Source organism: Vicia villosa, linkage group LG1, assembly GCF_029867415.1.
Source record: "Vicia villosa cultivar HV-30 ecotype Madison, WI linkage group LG1, Vvil1.0, whole genome shotgun sequence".
In the NCBI taxonomy this organism is placed as follows: domain Eukaryota; kingdom Viridiplantae; phylum Streptophyta; class Magnoliopsida; order Fabales; family Fabaceae; genus Vicia; species Vicia villosa.
Window position 1 is genome coordinate 27340984 of NC_081180.1, and position 22546 is coordinate 27363529.

The 22546-nt window shown below is 31.1% G+C and overlaps 2 protein-coding genes and 1 pseudogene across 2 annotated transcripts; all 3 read right to left on the bottom strand.

Moving 5' to 3' along the window:
* Positions 1-3929, bottom strand: LOC131632244 (F-box/kelch-repeat protein At3g06240-like). Its single transcript, XM_058903030.1, has one exon. It carries the CDS (start codon positions 3801-3803, stop codon positions 2703-2705), a length of 1101 nt encoding a protein of 366 aa, XP_058759013.1. The 5' UTR covers positions 3804-3929; the 3' UTR covers positions 1-2702.
* Positions 3930-11615: 7686 nt separating this feature from the next.
* Positions 11616-13078, bottom strand: LOC131632235 (F-box/kelch-repeat protein At3g23880-like). The gene has a single exon (XM_058903021.1). The coding sequence runs from the start codon at positions 12931-12933 to the stop codon at positions 11773-11775; it is 1161 nt and encodes a 386-aa protein (XP_058759004.1). The 5' UTR covers positions 12934-13078; the 3' UTR covers positions 11616-11772.
* An 8278-nt stretch (positions 13079-21356) lies between these two features.
* On the bottom strand, positions 21357-22477 carry LOC131603386 (F-box/kelch-repeat protein At3g06240-like; annotated as a pseudogene).
* Between the last annotated feature and the right edge of the window lie 69 nt (positions 22478-22546).

Below are 22546 nucleotides of genomic sequence, written 5' to 3' on the forward strand. Positions count from 1 at the left end.
TTCAAGGAATAACAGTAAACCACCAAACAAAACTGTAAACATTTTCAATAAATCTATTACAATAGCTCATGTGGCATACTGGGCCATATTACCCTACAAATACAGCCAGCCAAGAGTTCATAATACAACATAATTATAAATATAAGAAAAAGATGAAGGCGAATTTTTCACTACCTCTGTCTTTGTGTTATCTATTTAAGCTTGCTCATTATCGTAGGGGAATGAAAGCAGAGACTCTATATACTTGGCCACTTGAGATCCACGTAGATCGTTACAATAGGAACGATGCTCTACCATTTGCCCTTTGTCATCATATTCCACCAATCCAGTACCACCATTTGTTCCGATAATATCACCCCTTTTTGTACAGCAGCACATCGGAGAAAAATACTGAGTGAGAACGTCATCAAGAGGAAGTACAAGAGTCTTAATCCAAGACGAATGCACTTTGTATTCTTTCCTAACCCATATTTCAACGGTATCCTCTCCTACAGCCCATGGACTAAGAAATTCTCCAAATACCCACAAATCACTATAGGTGTAGGATCATGATCAAAATCATCTGGCAACATCTCTAAGAATTTCCTTTCTATTAAATCAAAAGAAACAAAACATTTATCGATAAATCACTACGATTAGCCAACCAATGAACAACCTTGATTTCTATCCATGTATTAGCTCTCAATGAGAAAAAAATTTAATGTGATGAAATTACAACTGCATTTGAATCATGGGACATTGAAACCACCAAGTGGTTATCCATTAAATGGTCATACGCAAAACCATATAGAAAACAGAAACATTAGAAATCAAAATCAATAGGGGACAAAGGTATTTATTGTGAAATCCAGTGGATGGATTACATAGATACACGTTTGAAAAACAGTCCCTTTGCATGAACTTTTAATTTCAATAAAAATAAAGAACGAGGATGCATAAAATTAGGATTGAGTGAAGTAGAAGCAGAATCGTCGGTCAGGGATGCTTCAAAATCTATAGATCTAGCTTCATGAGTTGAAGTTTCTATTAATAGAATTCTACCAATGTGTGTTACAAAGTTAAGTTGAAAATAGGAATTTGCAAAGTGGGGATCATGAGATATAAGAGAAAACCACGACTTACAAACACACTTGGAAGGTCTTGTAAAATTTTCATAAATTATATGATGAAAGCAAAGACCACTTTTGCACAGCATATATAATAGGATTACCGATAGGTGACTTCAAGTGGAATATATGTGTTATCCACTCCGACATGTAATTGTACTTTTGATTTTGATCTTTCTCAATATGCATAAACTCATCATATATTTAATTATATTAAACAATTTCTAGCAGCCACTACTAGGGGTGCTCGCGGTGCGGTTTGGACGGTTTTGACAAAAAAAATCATCCGAACCGCAAGAGAAAAAATAGTGCGGTTTGGTTTGGTTCGGTTGACTTCTAAAAAAAATCCGAACCAACCCAAACCAAACTAATGCGGTTTGGTTCGGTTCGGTTGGTTCGGTTTTTTACAAATATTTTATTGAGTCATACATACACATATATATGACAACATAATTTTATATTTAGACATTCATACACTAACAAATAACAACAAAACTCGTCATATTTTGACAACAATTTTCCATGTAATATGTAAAAATTAAATTAGACAAAAGTGGAATATTAAACATAAAATAATAGCATAAAACAATATAAAATTATTATAATGAAACAAAAAAATAGAAGAGACGAAAGATTAGTGAAGGTGAAAAAGAAAAAGAAAAAGTGTTGAGAGATTAGAGAAGAAGACGTGCGATAAAAATGAAACTGAAATACGGAACATTTACATAAAAATGAGAAGGTGAAAAAGAAAGAATATAGGAGAGTAAATATTATAGAAGAAGATGGAAGATGTATGTAGCAAAGAAGGTGAAATAGTGTTATTAGAGATTTGAGAAGATTGGGACTGAAATTATATGTGTAAGGATGAGAAAATTGTTCGTATTGATAAGGCTAATGTATAATAGGTTTAATTTTGGGTTGAATGTGAGTTAAGTAAAATATAGGTTGTAACATAATGCGGTTTGATTCGGTTTGGTTCGGTTTACAAAATACAAACCGCAAACCGAACCGAACCGTGCGGTTTTGTTAAAAAATGACCCAAACTAATCCGAACCAAATGCGGTTTTTTGCGGTTTCGGTTTGGTTTGGTTTGGTTTGCGGTTTTCTATTGGGTTGGTTTGGTTTTGAGCACCCCTAGCCACTACAATATAAATTAGAACTCAAATCATTTTCATTAGCTCTTTTGGAAGCCTTCGCTAGTTTGTTAGGACTCAGTTCAGCCAAGTCAAGTTTTTTCCATCAGGGTCTAATACAAGAACGTAGATAGCTATAAAAATTCAAACAGTATACAATCTGCTAAACTCATTGGAATAATTTATCTTATAAAACAATTTCAAGCAATAATCAAAACATATATTAGAATAAAATCCAGCTACATACATAAATAACAGTGAATCATACAAACAAAATTGTCAATTTGTTACCATTCAAACATATGATTCAGAAGAACCTCATCTACTTAAACACTTCACTGCAAAGACTATACATACATAGCCATTGTTACATTATGAGTTATGATCTAGTTCATTATAAATATCAAGAAAATAGTGAAGGGGGATATTTCGTAACCTCATTCTTCTTGTTTCTGTCATCTTCTCAAGCTTGCTTGTTATCACCATCACCAGGGAGTGAAAGCAGAGAATTTATATACATAGTCATTTTCCATATAAGATCGTATTTAGGATAAGAATGTAGCTCGAGAAACTGTCCATTTTTATCATACTTCACCAATCTATCGCGTTCACCTGCCCCAATTATATCACCACTTTTTGTACAGCACAATGGAGAAAAGGCCATATTTGGGCAAACGCTGAGATCAATAGTAAGAACAAGAGTCCAAGAGGAGTTCACTTTGTACTCTTTCATCACCCATATTTCAACTTTATCATCAGTATCATTCATAGTATATACGCTGAGATATTCTCCATATACCCACAAACCACCACATTGCAAAGGATCACCGTCAGAATCATGTGGCAAATGCATATATGAAAGTTTCCTTTCCATTAAATCAAATGCAACAATAACATCACTTCGTAAATCATCACGATAAGCCAACCAATGAATAGCTCCCTTATAGAGCAAACCACCTGTGGGCTCAATCTCGGAGCTATAAGGGAAGTGAGGACCCTCAACTTGTTTCCATGTATTAGCTTTCAATGAGAAGTACTCCAAGTGTAATGTAGGCTCATCTGAATAATGATAAGACATTAAAACAACCAAGTAATCTTCGGTTGAATGGTCATACCCAAAACCATAGAAATAATTATCGTCTAAATTGGAACCATATTTGGAACCAAAAGGAGATAAAGGTATTTGTTTGTGAACTCCAGTGGTTGGATTCCATAGATAGATGTTTAAGGAACCGCGGATAAGTACGAAGCCTCTACATGACCCTGTAACTTCAAAATTTGTAGAATCCTCTAGAAACATATAATCAAGGTTGAGTGGAACAGAAGCGCTGTCATCGTCAAGCGATGCTTCAAAATCGATGGATAGAGATTCATGAGTTTTATATGATATTAATAGAATTCTACGATTGGGAGTTGCAGAGCTAAGTTGAAAATGTGAATTAGCAAAGTGAGGATCATGAGAGATGAGAGAAAACCATAACTTACAAACAGACTTGAAACGCAAAAGAGACTTTACCGGCAATCTCAGTAAGATTTCGATAATCAATTCATGAGGAAGAAACATGATCGATCTTCTTAGAAAAATCTTGTTTGGAAGTATTCTTCTCTGCTCGCTGTATCGTCCGTTTACTGAGTTGCAGACATACAGTGCCTCTCTCTAGGTTAGAGATACAGATGAAAGAGGAATTGGCTCCAACGCCACAGCCCACTTATATTTTACTAATACAGCCCAATTATTTTTTTTCACAAAAATAACACAATTTGGAGTATTCAAACTAAAAATAAATTTACTAGAAAAATTAAAAATGTTTTTTTTACCACTATTATTATAAATTAGGTTAAATAAGTTTTTAGTCCCTATAAATATGACATTTTTTATTTTTAGTCTTTACAAAAAATTTCGTCGAATTTTGGTCCTCACAAAATTTTCCGTCACGAAGCTTATGTGACATGCCACATGTCTTGCCACGTCAGACAAAGGCAGAATTAAAGAAAAACAGGCAGATTGTAGGGGTTTTAAACCCCCTTTAAATATCTGAAAAAATAATAATTTCTCACAAACATTTAATCAAACAGTTGGTATGCAAATTGTTTATGCATCATTTCCTTCACTAGTACCTTCAAAACTTCCACTTTCCCCACTACAAATCCAAGATTCTTTATCAGCACTATTTTTCTGAAGGTGGAATATGCATCAAGGTATTGAACCTTGTAATTTGTTTCTAGAAAGATCCAAGATTTTTAGAGATCTGAGTTGGCATAATTGTGAAGGAATATAACCACTCAACATATTTTGTCGCATTCTAAGAACCTGTAATGAAGGGAACGTGTCTATTGTCCGTGATGATGGTATAATTCCAAAAAATTGATTCTCACAAAGATCCAAATAACAAATAGAAGAAACTTTTGATGATGAGGGTGCGAAGATGGTTTTCGCGCGAAGAAATTCGTCGCGGGAGAGAGCTCGTCCGACTGTTGACGGCGGCGGTGGAATGTGGGATCGAGATCGCGAACCCATGGAAGTTGTCGAATGTGTTGTCGGCGGCGGTGGTCCGGTAGATCCGCGATTCCAGTTCTTCTTTTACTTTTTAATTTCGCATTTGTTTCTTTTCTCTTTTTTCTGCAACAAAAAAGAAACTATACAAAATATATTGGTGTTGTGTTATTCAATTTGTACAGGTTCTAAAAGTTGTGAGTTATGGTTTGTATGAATTTTGTTTTGGTTCTATATACAGGTTATTTTTTGGAAGATTTGAAGGAATAAATTTGTGGAGATTATTGGGTCAGTTGATTAATTTTTTGCAGGTTTATGAAAGCTGTGTATTGAAGGTTACATGGCTATTTGGAGTTGTTGTATAGATTAATGAAGGTGAATTCTGCAGAATTTTGGAGAAGGAATTTACAGATTGAATTTGGGAGGAGATTTGTGGGTCATTTCAGTAGAGTTTCTGTACAATTTTTCCTTCTCCCTTAAGGGTCCGTTTGGTTGGAGGGTTTCAGAGGGGAGGGGAGGGAATATTTTAAGTTAAGTATGTTTGGTTCAATTTTTTATGAGGGGAGGGGATTGGAGGTAATCAGATTCCCTCCTGAAGTAACTTTTTCTTCCTCCAAATCGGAGGGATTTGGAGGGGAGGGGAGGGAGAGGAGTTTTGATAAAATCTATTTTTGCTATATTGACAAAATTATCCTTACTTTTTAATTAAAATCTTAAATTATTTTTAATATATATTATACGTTAATTTTTTATCGACTTATTAGAATTCCTCTATTTTTTATGGTAACTCCATTATTTTATATTAATATGGTGACTCAACTTTCTTTATTTTTTCATGTGTTTTATTATATTCATTTTGATTTATTATTTTGTAAGAACTTAATTGTTTTATAAGTTATTGTGTTGTATTACATATTTATATATATATTTTTTGACAGAATTACATATTTATATATAATTGTAGTATATGAGCTATATATATTATCTAAAATTTAATTTTATAAATATTTTATGGAATGAGATGGATCATCAGGATAATAAAATAATTCATTTGATCATGGATCATATGATTATTGTATGAAATTTATTAATATTTTATTTACGCTTTAATATATTTTAAAGTATTTGAAATAGTAAATATTTTGTGTTTGATTATATATATTGTTTATGATTTGGCAAAAAAAAAGTAAGAATATCACATTGTTTTTATTTGATTTAGCATGAGGGTTATATTATTTTAAGGGTTAAAAGGTAAATTAGTTTTAAAATCTCTCCCCTCCCCTCCTGAACCAAATATATTTTTAATTAAAAATTCTCCCTCCCCTTCCCTCCCCTCGTTTGAACCAAACATACTTTTAATTAAAATACCTCCTCTCCCCTCCCTTCCCCTCCCCTTTATTAAATTTCCTCCCCTCCCCTCCGTTGAACCAAACAAACCCTAAGTGTAGATGAGCACATGTATTTATATAAGAAAATTGGTGAAAAAAATAAGAGGGAAATCAATAATTCATCTTTATAAATATGAAGAAATATATTATACAATTCAATTCACTACAACAAATCTGTTTCCATTTTGCCTGATCACAAACACAAACAATTTCGATAATGATTCTAAATCCCTAATATTTGTTTAAATAAACATGTTACCTAATAGGCTAATATACTCTCCTTCACTTTACTTTTTCAATTTTCTGAAATTTCACTCTTTTTCAATTTTCTGAAATTTCACTCTACTTTTTTATTTACTTTCTAAAATATATAAAAATAATAGATAGTCTTTAATTATATAAAAAAATATTCTTTATTAGGTGAACAAATCTAGAATTACATTAACATGATCTAATATATTTTTAAACAATTATTTAATGAATAGTTATTCTAATTTAAGGCACAAAACAAAACCTAATGTTAAAAGGGAAATTATTTCTTAAGATCAATCTATAAATTACTAAAATATAAAAAGTTGTTAAATATTAGAAATAATTGAATAATTCAACACTTTCATTTGCATAAGAGAAAATTCATGAATCGCATTATTTAATTAATCTAAGAGACTTTTTTTAGTGTACAAAGGTACTCGTAATTAGGGGTGTTCAAATCCAAACCAATCCAAATAAAAACCGTAAACCGAACCAAAAAAATCGAAAATCGCAAAAAACTGAAGTTTATTGGATGTGTTTGGATGTCTTTTGGTGAGAACCAAACGGTTCAGATCGGGTTTCGGATTCATTTTTCAAAACCGATCCAAACCAAACCAAACCAAACCGCATGTTTATATTTTTTTACTTTATTTATTTTTTATTAGTATGATATGTTACATAAATTTATTATTATAGGATAATTATTTTATTAATATTATCTATTAGCTTAGTTTAATCTATTTATTTTTATTATTTCATCCATTTCAACAATAATCAATCATTCTCATTTTATAATATTAATTTTTAATATACTATATGATATATATTACATCAAATTTATGATTTATTAGTATTTTTATAATGCTAATAATAATATAATTTGAAATTTGGATATCCAAAAACCGATCCAAATTAAACCGCATTAAATTGGATCGGATCGGATTGGATTTTTTTTAACATATCATCCAAAACCGAACCAAACCGCAAATAAATTTATCTTTGGATCGGATAAGTTTTTGTCTTATAACCGATCCAAACCAAACCGCGAACACCCCTACTCGTAACTAATACAAATATTTTTAAGTGAACTAATATAAGGTACGCAGAATTTTCTAGTGTACTAAGTCTTTGAAATATTGTTAATTACAAAGAATTTAATTGAAATACACGTAAAATCACTTTAAACTATCATCCAATTAGAATGAATCATTTTGACAATAACAGTAGAATAGGGTCAATTTATTTTGGACTCCTAAACTAGGTTGACTTGTGAATATGCTTAAAATTATAATGCAATAAGTGATTTTAAGTAACAATTCCCCAATTAAACAATCCTGCAATAACAGTCAGCAAAGCAAACAATTTCAATGTTAACATCCTGCACAAGCTCCAACACAATTTATATCATCTCTACCAATACATACTCTTATAAGATGATTTAACAGTATAATAATTTGACAGATGTTTTGAACATAGAATAGCATCCTTCCAAAAAAGGAAACCTTATTAAATTCTTCTTTCAAACATTGTTCCAATTCTAATTAACAATTGTCTCTGCAGTGTCTAATTGATATCAAATCATTGTGACACTTGGCATTATTATCAATTAAACTGGCACTCATGATCAAACTATTATCACATAGCTAACACTTCACTGACATGTTTCTTCATTCAATCTATTATCAAACTATTGTTTTGCCTTGTTTTCACTGCACAAATCACAGTTTCTTTAAAGCATGTATGCAAAGCTATCATGTATGCTTTGATTCTAGTTTTAAAAATAAAATGCTTCCAGTAGTAATTTTCTTTCTTATCGATGTAACTCATTAGTTGGAGTTTTTATTTCTAACTTGTAATAGATAAATGGCAAGAGCCAAAGTTACTAGAGTCCACTGAAATTGGAGAACATAACAAATGTGGCCATGATAAAATTTCTAATAAAGTGCTTTGAGTCAGAGTCATGTAATGCTTAAACTCATCAAATAAATTATAAATACAATACAAAACCATTTTTAACATGGATCTCAGCATACAATAGAACTTAATCTGTTACACACATGCATAAATAACAATAACAGTTAACCACACAAACAACACAGGCAATTAAAGGTTACAACATTTTAAACAAACATATTACAAACAGTTGACAGATGAAAATTCCATGACATATTACATGAGCTCAGGTAGCATACTGTCTCATCATATTACCCTCCAATACCTTACTGATTGGAGCATTCCTATAGTTCATACTAGTACAAGATAAATAAGATAAATATAGTATACCTCATTCTTCTTGATTGTGTCATCTTCTTAAGCTTGTTCATTGTCAGAAGGGAGTGAAAGCCAGAGACTCTATATACACAACTACTTGAGATCCTTCAAGATCATTACAATATCAACGATGCTCTAACGATTGTCCTTTGTCATCGTATTTAACCAATCCAGTACCACCATATATTCCAATAATTTCACCATTTCTTGTACAACATATTGGATAAAAGTACCGAGTCGGAACGACAATAATAGACAAAACAAGAGTCTTAGTCCAGGACGAATGCAGTCCGTCTTCTTTCATAACTCATATATTAACAAAAGAACGGTGCTCAATAGCCCATAGACTAAGGAATTCACCAAATACCCACAAATCACAACCAGTTGATTCTTGGTCAAAATCATTTGGAAAAGACATCTCTAAAACTTCTCTTTCCATTAAATGAATGATTATTCTCATCCCTTCTAACAACAACCACCAAGTGTCCCCCATAGTCTCCTTTCAAAACATATGCATCAAATCTTATTAATGGTCTACAACTTTTTACAAATCCAGCTTTACATGTTTGTAAACATACATAAATCCTTTCAAACACAGAACCACTTATTGAATCAGAGCATTGCAGCACAACGTTACTGTTAGGGTTTGAATTTAGTAACTCTTGTGCATAACTCCTTAAATGAGTAAATTGGCCCCTTCCAGCACCTTGTATCAATTCTACTGCTTTTCTTTTAGCTCTACATACCTGGCCAGTTGACAATTTCACTCCCCATCTATCAATTGATTCATCAATTAGCCCAATTGATTTCATGTCAGGACTATGTTTAAGTATGTGGTCAAATTGACAAGCCATTCAGTCTTTATTTGTCTATTATGTACAGTCCTAGAAGATGTATGCTCATCAAATAAAGTTACAACTGGCCAATATTGGTTTTCAACCCTCTTATTGAACCTCATGTAAAACAACTTTGTGAAAAAGTTGAAGTCTTGGGATCCTACTTAAATTTTGGGACCTTTAATTTAAAGACCTACTTATTTTAGATATCATTTACTTTTAAATTTTAGACCCCTAAATTTTTAAGGATAGGTCCTTATTTTAGAAATCATTTACTAATAGACGTATCACTAAACTGATACTACTACCATACTACAACTATGTGATAAGTTTGTGTTGATTGGTTAAAAGACTATTCTTCAAATTTCAAAGAAATTATACCCGAGCCTACATAATGCCTTGTGTAATGTAGTCTACATGATATAATTCTCACAGCTCCTATTTCTATAATATCCAACACTTGGGTACAATCTACTATCATGAATCTCTTTCTCTTCATTTGTTTCTCGGCTTAGTTTCACTTTCTTCCTCAATCAAATTTAGATTTCACCTCTTCTTTATGAGGTTCATCCCTACTCCACTGAATTTCTTGTTCAAATTTCACACTGCTGCACATCGTATTTGCATTTGCATGCATATAAAGCTTTGATATCACTGTATGATTGAGTCAATCAAATAGTTATCTCTATTGTTTTCTTTGAAGCATTCTCCTCTGCAAAATTCAACCACATTTTCTCTGGTCTTTTTTCAGATTTGCCGACTGATTAAAGAACCAATCATGAACGGTATAAAAAAATGTTAAGCTAATTGTTCGTTTTGACAACGGCATCTAAATAAGAAACAAAGCTATCTATGTAAATAAGCTAATTGCAAATAGTTAACCTATAACCATTTCATAACGATATGTTAACAATAAGCTGATTGCATATAGTTAACCAATAAACATTTCATAACATATTACATTAGCTAGTGTGGCATTCTGACTCAAAAACTGTCCACAAACTCAGTACCCTTCAAATCCGTTCAAACTCATATTACTCTATCATTCAGCACCTTACAAATGCATTCATATACCATATGATTTCAGAACTTCATTCTTCTTATTTGTGTCGATCATCTTCTTAAGCTTTTCTAACTTCATCATAACCTCATCAGTACAATCTAATCCATTCTCTTATTTCTACTATCATGAACCTCATCACTTGTTTCACCACTTGCTTCACATTTTCCTCATTAAGTTTTACACAACAATTTCATGACCACCCTAATCAATTTAAATTTCCACCTCTTCCTTATGACTTCTATTCTATCCCAATTCAACCAAGTTTTTTGTTCAAATTTCACATGCCTGCACACAATATTTGCATGCATATAAAACTTTGATATCATTGTATAATTCAGTCAATCAAATAGCTTTCGCTCTTTGTTGTTTTCTTTGAGACATTTTCCTCCATAAAGAACCAGAAATGAACAGGTATAAAAATCGTTAAGTTAATTGTTTATTTTGTCAATGACACCTAATAAAAAACAAGCCTTTAATGCATTCTAAAGTTTTGATTTTCATTATTAGAATGGAAAATACTTTAAAACCATCTCATGAACACAATAAAATATCTCCCACCTGCATGTTTACATAATTTCTGCCTTCCTTTCATCATCTCTTCTTATCTCTAAAAAAAGCAGGTCAACTTAAAATGAAATATACACTCTTTTTGTGAAACAGAATTTCAATCAAACCATGCAAGGACAAGAAACTACTTTAATACAACAACTCTAATCAAACTTAATAAAAAAACTCCAAGTTGTAAGCTAGCACTATTTAGGTTCATGAGGTCCTTTAGTTTTGATGTTTCTTATGATCTAAAAAATTAAAATTCATTAAAGTGGACATGTATAGATCATTAGTTTGAAACACAAAGGACAACAACGAAAATTATTACAGTCCACCGAAATTAGCGAACAAAATCTTCAATGTCATTCAAATACATATGTAATTATGCTCAAATTTTTAATGAATTGCTGAGTCAAAGTCATGGTTGTGATCTTGGTCAACATGCATAAATTCATTGGAATAATTTACCTTATAAGACAATTTCAAGCAGTAATCAAAACATATATTAAAATAAATCCAACTACATACATAAATAACAGTGAATCACACAAAGCTGTCAATATTACCAATAAACAAATAGTTAACCATTCAAACATATGATTTAGAAGAACTTCACTGCAAAGACTCTACACACATAGCCATTGTTACATTATTAGTTATGCTCTAGTTCATTATAAATATCAAGAAAATAGTGAACGGGAATATTTCACAACTTCATTCTTCTTGTTTTTGTCATCTTCTCGAGTTTGCTTGTTATCACCATCACCAGGGAGTGAAAGCAGAGAATCTATATACATGGTCACTTTGCATCTAAGATCGTAATTAGGATAAGAATGTAGATCTAGAAATTGTCCGTTTTGATCATACTTGAACATTCTATCTTCTTCATCTACCCCAATAATATCACCTCTTTTTGTACAGCACAATGGAAAAAAGAGCGCTTTGGGGCAAACAATGAGATCAACGGGAAGAACAAGAATCATAGTCCAAGAGGAGTTCACTTTGTATTCTTTCATCACCCATATTTCAACGGTATGATTTCTATAATCCGTAGTATATAAGCTGAGAAATTCTCCATATACCCACAAAACACCACATTGGAAAGGATGTGGCAAAGGCATATATGAAAGTTTCCTTTCAATTAAATCAAATGCAACAATAGCATTATTGCATAAATCATAACAATAAGCCAACCAATGAATAGCTCCCTTATAGAGAGACCCACCTCTGGGCTCATGCAGTAAGTTATACCTATTGGCAAAAGGGAAGTGAGGAGCCTCAACTTGTTTCCAAGCATTAGCTTTCAATGAGAAGTACTCAAAGTGAGGATCTTCTAAATAATCATGCTGATACGTTGAAACAACCAAGTAATCATCGGTTGATTCGTCATACCCAAAACCAAAGGAATATTCGGCATCGAAATTGGAACCAAAAGGTATCTGTCTGTGACCTCCCGTAGATGGATTCCATATAAAAATGCTTAAATAACAGCGGAAAAGTATGAAGCCTCTGCATGAGCCGTTAATTTCATAACATGTAAAATCCTCTGGAAAGATAGAATCGAGGTTGAGTGAAACAGAAGCACTGTCATTGTGAAGCGATGCTTCACAATCGATGGATAGAGATTCATGAGTTGAGGTTGATATTAATAGAATTCTATGATTTTGTGTTTCAGAGTTAAGTTGAAAATGTGAATTAGCAAAGTGGGAATCATGAGAGATAAGAGAAAACCATAACTTACAAACAGATTTGAAACGAATAAGAGACTTTACCGGCAACCTGAGTAAGATTTGAATGATCAATTCGTGAGGCACAAACATGATTGGTTTTCTGAGTTGCATCGCTATTAGGTTAGAGATGAAATATAAAACAGAGGAATTGGGCTTTAAGTTTAACCATAGAGCCCAGTTATATTTTACTAATATATATATTTGGGTGTAATAAAACACTCTCTTTTTTTATGTTAAAAACTAAAAGTTTAATTGTTGATGAATCTTAATACATGTTTAAATATATTTTTTAACCATTGATTTTCATCAAATTTATTATTCACCTCACGTTTTTAAATTTGGTTTTTGTTATCTCTATAATACAAGTGAAATATGAAATTTCTTTAATCTTCCTCCATGTAATTAGCGAGTCGCTTATTATATAACTAGTAACAAAATCGTGCATATCCACGAGTTCTGATTTGATACGCGCATTTGTTTATATAATATATTTCTTTTAAATAAAATATTTAAAAAGAAAAAATATTTATATCAATAATAAATTTTTTGCATTTTATTTTATAAATTTCCCATTATGGTGATAATGGATCAATTTCCCATAAAAATAATTGTTAAATTAGATTAATTGGAACATAATAAAAATAAATATTAATATTTATTTTTATTATGTTCCAATTATTTTTTTCTGTCAAAAAAAACAATTATTTTTATGTACTTTATTTTGTTTTATTATATAAATGGTTTTATATCAATTATAACCGATATCAATTAGGATTGAATATTAATTTTTTGGTTTTATACCAATTATTATCATATAATTTTGGTTTTATTTCAATATTAATTTTGATTCAATTAATGATATAAATTTCTTCTTCTTATTTTATTTTATGAGCGCATCAAAAAGAAAATTATTCCCATTAAAAAAATGATTCTAATAATATTTATAATTATTGTCTAATTGATACAGATACAAAACGTAAACGGGAGTAAAAGATACAAAACCTTACATTAAAATACATTAAATTTTAAATTTAGGATAATAAATTAATTATTTTGTACTGTTTTATTGAAGATTACCATTAGAATCATCATTATTTTTGTTATCTTTATAAATGTAGCTATATGTAATATTATATTTTTAGAAATTATAAGGAATTATTATTGATTTTAGAATTATTAGAAATAATTATGCATTGTTTAAAAATCGTAATACTACTATACACATCTTAGGGGTTTTTATTCTTTATAACTATTTTTTATTAAAAAATAATTTAATTTAGTTTTATACTTCACTCAATCTTATTTAATAAATCTATATTTATACGGGTTATAGTTTATAATGGGCTTTAGTTTATAACTAAAAGACAATTTAATATTTATAATATATTTTATTTAATATTAAGATTATGCAAATTGAAACTACACATAATTATATAATTATGCAAATTATATTTTTTTAAATGTGCAAACGGGTTAAGTTATGCAATTTTTATTTTTTTAATATTAGTTGACTACTAAGATTAAACGGTCGAAGTTGGTTTCATCGCAATAACGGATTGTGAATTTGTGACACGCTATAACTTATATTTTAAATTACAAATGCAACTTATATCAAAATTATTTATATCAATATATTTCTAATTTTTTAAATTATAATATGATTTACCTTGGGAAATTTTTATATATTAAATTATTAATAAACTAACACAAATTAGATTATTATAACGAGTCAAATTTTTTTAAAACTTACACAAATTATTAATAAATTATAAATAAACAAATTATTTTATAATTTACAAAAAAAAATAGTTAAATTAACTTTTTTATGTATATTATTAATAACAATGACATTATATCTATACAATAGTAATCTAAATATAAGTAAAATTTCTAAATAAATGTTTTTAAAATATATTTTTTACTTAGAAAATATTTAACTTGTGTCTCGCACAGGTCTAATGGTGGTGTTATACCTCATTTTTTTCTCTCTTAAATTTTTTTTATGCATTTTAAAGTCAAATAAAAAATCAACCGTTTCATTTTGTTTCTCATCATTTTTAGTCCATTCATTATGCATCATTTCATTTTTTTTCAAGGTCATTATCAAAAAGTAAATACAAGGTCAAAGTTTGGATTTTGTTTTAAAAAAGTCTTTTTTTAATCAATTTTCAAATTTAAATAAGGCGTTGAATCATTGTTTTCAAACTTTGTTAAAACTATTTTGTTATTGGATTTTTATTTTAAGACAAAATGATACTTTCAAGTGAGTTTTTTTTAGCCATATATTCCAAAGCCAATTCAAATTCTTAGCCATTTTTCTTATAACAATCTCAAATCAATTTTCAAGTGTTTTGTGAGCCAAGCTTCTAAGCCAAAATTTTGAGCCTTTTTAGTCAAACTCAAGTCCTCAAGTTCAAGACTTTTTTATATATTTTGAATTGATTTTGAGTCAAAATCAAAGTCATTTGAGCCAAGTTCAGTGGGACCACCTTCATACATCATCAGCCACGTTTTTCAACAAACCAAATTACCCACACTAAATTGAAGTTACTATTTTGTTCAGAGACACACACGGTTTTACAGTGTCTCTTTTCTTCCCTCCATCAGTAACAAATTTATAAAATATTCCCTCCATCAGTAACAAATTTATAAAATAATATTTTAAAACAAATTTGAACTCAGTATCCTTAAAATAATAATATAATAATAATATTTAATTTTATCACTTATAAATATTTTAACACTTTTATTTTTTAAAGTAAATTGATGTTTACCACATTTTAAAACATATTGACATATGTTAATGTTTAACCAAGTTAATATTTTAAAGTTTTTAAATAATGGAAAAGGCATATTTTAATTAAACCGTGCCTTCTAGTTTGATTGAGAAGAAAATCACCTCATCCTTTCAATCCTCTCTCACTAATGAAAAGTTTTGTCAATGATACCTAATGCAATTTAAAGGTTTTGGTTTTATTTATTAGAATGGAAAATGCTTTAAAACCATCTCATGAAAAATATAATATCTCCTATCTCTGCCTGTTTATATAGTTTCTGCTTTCCTTTCATCCATAATAGAAAGAGGCCAAAATTAAAATCAAATATGCACTCTTTTTGGACATCTATAAAAGCATTTTGGTTTGTGAAACAGAATGTCAATCAAACCATGCGGAGAAAATAAACAACTCTTTATACAACGGCAAAGACAGTTTACTTCTGATGTTTCTTATGATCTAAAGTATTAAAATTCATTTAATTGGTCATGTATAGATCATTATTTTGAAATTAGTTTTTTTTTACTTTCTGGTTTGAAACAGAGAAAGCATAACTATCAATTTTATTACATTCCACTGAAATTAGAGAAGAAAACCTTCTATGTCATTCAAATACATATGTAGTTGTAATCTTGACCAACACGGTCATCAATGAATCCAGCATATTAGAATAAATAACAGTGAATCACACAACCAAAGGTGTGAATGTTACCAATAAGCATATCACAAATAGTTAACCAATAAACATTTCATGACATATTAGATTAGCTCATGTGGCAGACTTACTCATATTATCTTCTTAAGCATTTCTCACTTTACTGCAAAGATTCTACATACACAGTCAATTGGGATCAACCTTCATTGTTATAGTTATGTTAGGGGCTAGGATCTAGTTCAATAAATATCAAGAAAATAGTGAGGCGGAATATTTCATAACCTCATTCTTCTTGCTTGTTGCTTGTTTCATCTTCTTAAGCTTGCTGGTTGTCACCATCACCACCGGGGAGTGAAAGCAGAGAATCTATATACACAGTCAAATCGCAGCTTAGATCGTAATTAGGATAAGAATGTTGCTCCAGACAGTGTCCACTTTTATCATACTTCACCAATCCATCTTCACCGTCGGTCCCAATTAGGGTTGGAAATGAGTCGAGTCGAGTCGAACTTGCCTCAGCTCAGTTTGACTCATTAAGAATTGACTGAGTTCGAGTTCGAGTTCATGACGAACTTTTTTTTCAGCTCAAACTCGACTCGTTAAGAATTGGCCGAGTTTGAGTTCGAGTTTATCTCGAACTTTTTTTCAGGTCAAACTTGACTTGTTAGAAGTTCACGAACATCTCAATTCAACTCGTTAGATTTATCTTGTTAGGTTCAATTCGCTTATTTCACGGACTTAAAAGTATGTTTTTAAAGTCTATATATATATATAACATTTTAAATTAATATTTTTTAAATAAAAAATATAAAATAAAATAAAAGTTATAAGATTGAAATTTATACGATAATTTTATTTGAATAATTATTTGTAGAAATATTTTGCTCACTAGAGAATATAAATTATTAATTAAAACTGTTAGATTAAAATAATATATGATACTAAGATTTAGAGCAAATATTTAAATCTACATTTAAAGACAATATAATTTATCTCATATATAATCGAGTTGACTCATGAACCTAACGAGTCGAACTATGTATAGTTCAAGTTCGGCTCATTTAGTTACCGAACTTAGTTTTTAGCTCATACTCAGCTTATTTGGTTCATGAACCTAGTTCAACGATTTAATTTTCGATTCGAGTTTCGAACTATTTTCGAGTTAGTTTGGTTCATTGCCAACCCTAGTCCCAATAATATCATCACTTTTTGTACAACACAAAGGAAAAAAGAAATGAATAGGAAGAACAAGAGTCATAGTCCAAGAGGAGTTCACTTTGTATTCTTTCATCACCCATATTTGAACCCTATCATTAAAGTGATACTTAGTATATACACTGAGAAATCCACCGTAAACCCATAAACAACACTCCAAACGACTACTGGGCAAAAGCATATATGAAAGTTTCCTTTCCATTAAATCAAATGCAACAATAACATAAGCTTGTAAATCATAACGAAAAGCCATCCAATGAATAGCTCCCTTATAGAGCAAACCACCTTTGGGCTCTTCCTCTCGAAATCCATAAGGGAAGTAAGGACCCTCAACTTCTTTCCATGTATAAGATTTCAATGAGAAGTACTCCAAGCGTATTGGAGGATCTCCTGAATCAATGCGAGACAATGAAACAACCAAATAATCATCGGTTGAATCGTCGTACCCAAATTGGAACCAAAAGGAGATAAAGGAATTTGTTTATGAAGTCCAGTGGATGGATTCCAAAGGTGGATGATGTTTAAGGAACTGCAGAAAAGTATGAAACCTCTGCATGACCCTCTAATTTCAAAATCTGTAAAATCCTCTGGAAAGATAGAATCAAGGTTGAGAGAAAAAGAAGCCTTGTCATCGTGAAGCGATGCTTCAAAGTCGATGGATAGAGATTCATGAGTTGAAGTTGATACTAATAGAATTCTACGAGTGTGTGTTGCAGAGTTAAGTTGAAAATGTGAATTAGCAAAATGGGGATCATGAGAAATAAGAGAAAACCACAACTTACAAACAGACTTGAAACGTATGAGAGACTTTACCGGCAATCTCAGTAAGATTTGAATGGTCAATTCATGAGGAAGATACATGATCGATATTCTTTTACGCAACTTTTCTTTTTGTGAGTTGCAGCGGCTCTAGGTTAGGTTAGAGATGAAAGAGGAAAGAGGAATTGGGCTCCAACCCAACACTCCACTTATATTTTACTAATACAGCCCAAAGAAACATTTCATCACAAAACCCTTTTTTTAATTTTTACTATATTGAACTTCAGGAATTTTTTATAAAAATGTTATAAAATTCCTAAAATAATTCTGTCTAAAAGTTATTCGGACGCATTTATTATCATCAATTGTTCATTTGATCTTACTCAATAAAAATTAAAAATTAAAGTGTACCCAAAAAATAACTTTAGAGCAATGTTCGAAAGCTATCTTTCGGACGCACTCATTATCATATATTGCTCATTTGGTATCACGTAGTAAAAATTATAGAAGTTCGTCCAAATGGATAACTTTTGGATGCACCCATTACAATATGTTGTGTAGTTGGCTTACTAAATAAAAGTTAAAGGAGTGTAGCATGAATATAAATGAAAAGTATATTTTACACGCGTTAATGCAAATAAAAGTGCAGACATAAGAGCGCAAGAGAAATTATGTATGTGTAGAGCCCGAACTTTAATTATTGTTATAAATATATATTTTATACGGTTATATTAATTTTATACCATAATTACTACATGTTTTCGAAACTTTTAATATACATACAAAGACATATCAGATGAATAAGAAAGGTGAAAAACGTGTGAATTAATGAATATTAGGGTGTGATATAGAGTCACACTTATATAGCGATGACAGTAAGATCTGTCACCAGTTGCTCCAGCATGAGACACAGGGAGTTGTTGGATGAATATCAATGGTTGAGATGGTGACGAGGTCATGCTTTTGTGCGACTCCTCTAAGCGGATGCCCACTTGTGTTTATGGATATATTGGGCCTTTAGATCAGGAAGGTCCTTACTATATAAGCCATGAAAACTTCACCCAGGAGAGAGCCAACACATGTCTCCACGCGCCTAGCGTAGTGAGTCAGTGCACCAAGATTACTTGAGTGTAATTATGAGATCGTGGTTTCATCCTGAGTGATGATCGTGGCACTTGGAGCTCCTTTGACTCTCGGTCGTAAATCTAGGCACTTCTTAGCACTATCAATCTTCTTCCTTGTATTTTCTTTTTTCTAGGATTGTATTGTTCTTTTTCGCCTTAAATGCATTTTTGGTCACTGTAAGTTAGCGAGTTTTTGATTTTCGTCTCTGTAAGTTTTTTTTTTATGGTCTGAGTCTCTATATCTTACTTTTTACTGGCGGTTTAGTCCCTAAAGCCAAAATCCGCAGGAAAATCTAAAACGAACGTGAAAGTGAAATACGGGAACTCAGGCAAAAAAAAAGTTACAGGGACGAAAATAAAAAACTCGCTAACTTACGGGGACTAAAGGTACATTTAAGCCTTCTTTTTTTTAAGTTTGAAATGTTAATCCATATTCCAACTTGAGGGAGGGTGTTAGAGTTACATGTTATATTTGTTATAGGTAGTTATTAGTTAGTTAGTTTTGTTACAAGTTAATTAAGATTTGTTACTTGATCATGATCACTATATAAAGCGTATCCTGTATTCATTGTAATGACTATACTATCATTGAATCAATACAAAACAATTCAATCACCTCTAATTTTATTTCTCTTTTTCTTGGGCTCAACTATGCTTCTCAACAATACCACCCTTTGACGTCAACAAGTTCTCCATGACTTCTTCCCATTGAATACAGAAGTTCAAAGTTCGAAACGGATGGCGGTTTAAAGTTCAAACCCATGTCCATCCCAAGGAAACAAATTGATAGGACAGAATGGAAGAATAAAGAAGAATCTTGATGAGTTCTTGATGAGCACAAACAAGCTCAAAAGGTCTGCAATAGAAAACAACAAATAAAGATGCATTTTGTGTTAAAAGAGAGCTCGAACCTGGCTCTAAATACCAGATGTGAGGTATTATGATCAAAATTCACTTCTTAGGATTATGCAAAGCAACTTTGACGGCAGTTAGCTTATTACACAAATTAGTTAATTACTTCATAAATTAAATAAGTAACTAACTAACTTCATTGATCCTAACATTAACAAATTAAATTCACTAGCAAGACGAATTAAGTTGCTGGTTCAGTGGCTGTGATGCGTGCTTTTGTACAGTAAGGAAACAAAACGATAATATAAAATTTTAAACGAGTTTGAAAAGAAATCCACCCAGCAGTAGTATTTCTTCTGCAGACTTTCTTAAGTGGAGAAAAACACATGCATATGTGTTCCATTTTTACAAAACAAAACCTATCCTGTTTTTGTTAGATTTATTAGTTTTGTTCATTGAATAAAGTGTTAAGTCTATACCTCATGTTATATTTAAATATGCAGATTGTCAATATATTCACTTTATTCAATGAATAAAGTGTCAGGACTTTAAGTAGTAATTGTTGTTCTATTTAGGATTATGGGGTGATTTAATTTTGTTGCATTTTCGGATCTGAAGTCTAATAAATCCATATGTAGCTCATTAATTTGAATTTAGTTTTTTTTCCTTGTATGAACTCTTTGGCAATCTAAGGTTCTCTTCTCCATGATGACTAAACTGTCATCGTTAAGCTTGACTTATAGATGGAGACCACAGAAAATGTAGTAGTGTGTGTATGCATCAAAGTTATAGGAATGAAAACTAAGTGAGCTCCCAACCAACTTTCTAAAATAATCTCTGCCTTATTGTTGCATTTTCTTCATTGGAAAAGGTTTTAGATGACTGCTTGCACATGTATTTTCCACATAAGGTGGTGAACAATGAGAGAATGAACCCTTTATACTACATTTCTTCATTCAATCTATCATCAAACTACTGGGTTGACTTGTTTTTATTGTGAAAGTAAAGCATATATGCAAAGTCTTCATATAATCTTTTTTATTCTAATTTTAATAGATTGCTTCTTCTAGTAATCTTTCTTACTAATATCAGACTCTTCAAGGAATAACAGTGAATCACCAAACAAAACTGTAAACATTTTCAATAAACCTATTACCTATTTCACTAACTCTATCTTTGTGTTGTCTTTTTAGGCTTGCTCACTATCGTCGGGGAATGAGAGCAAAGACTCTATATACATGACCACTTGGGATGGGATCCACGTGGATCGTTACAATAGGAACGATGTTATACCATTCGCCAATCCAGTACCATCATCTGTTCCTATAATATCTCCACTTTTTGTACAGCAGCATATCGGAGAAAAGTACTCAGTGAGAACGTCATCAAGAGGAAGTACAAGAGTCTTAATCCAAGATGAATGCACTTTGTATTCTTTCATAACCCATATTTCAACGGTATCCTCTCCTCTAGCCCATAGACTAAGAAATTCTCCAAATACCCACAAATCACTATAGGTGTAGGATCATGATCAAAATCATCTGGCAACAACATCTCTAAAAGTTTCCTTTCCATTAAATCAAAAGAAACAATAACATTTATCGATAAATCACTACGATTAGCCAATCAATGAACAACCTCGTTAAAGAGTATTCCTTCTTTGGGATCATTACAGACATTAATGTAAGGGAAGTAAGTACCCTCTATTTCTATCCATGTATTAGCTCTCAATGAGAAAATTTCTAAATGTGATGAAATTACATCTGCATTTGAATCATGGGACATTGAAACCACCAAGTAGTTTATCCATTGAATGGTCATACCCAAAACCATATAGAAAACTGAAACATTTGACATCTAAATCAATAGGGGGCAAAGGTATTTGTTTGTGAAATCCAGAGGATGGATTACATAGATACATGTTTGAAAAACAGTGCAAAAACATAAACCTTCTACATGAACTTTTAATTTCAATAAAAATAAAAGAACGAGAATGCATATAATTAAGATTGAGTGAAGTAGAAGCAGAATCGTCGTTCAGGGATGTTTCAAAATTTATAGATCTAGCTTCATGAGTTGAAGTTTCTATTGATAGAATTCTACGACTATGGGTTACAGAGTTAAGTTGACAATAGGAATTTGCAAAGTGGGGATTATGAGATAAAGGAGAAAACCATGACTTACAAACACACCTGGAAAGTCTTGTAAATTTTCCATAAATTATATGATGAAAGCAAAGAACACTTTTGCACAGCATATATAATAGGATTACCGATAAGTAACTTCAAGTAGAATATATGTGGTATCCACTCGGACATGTAATTGTAATTTCGATTTTGATCTTT

Excerpts from the sequence above, each read along its gene's own strand:
- LOC131632244 (XM_058903030.1), bottom strand. The coding sequence starts at position 3,803 with ATGTTTCTTCCTCATGAATTGATTATCGAAATCTTACTGAGATTGCCG.
- LOC131632235 (XM_058903021.1), bottom strand. The coding sequence starts at position 12,933 with ATGCAACTCAGAAAACCAATCATGTTTGTGCCTCACGAATTGATCATT.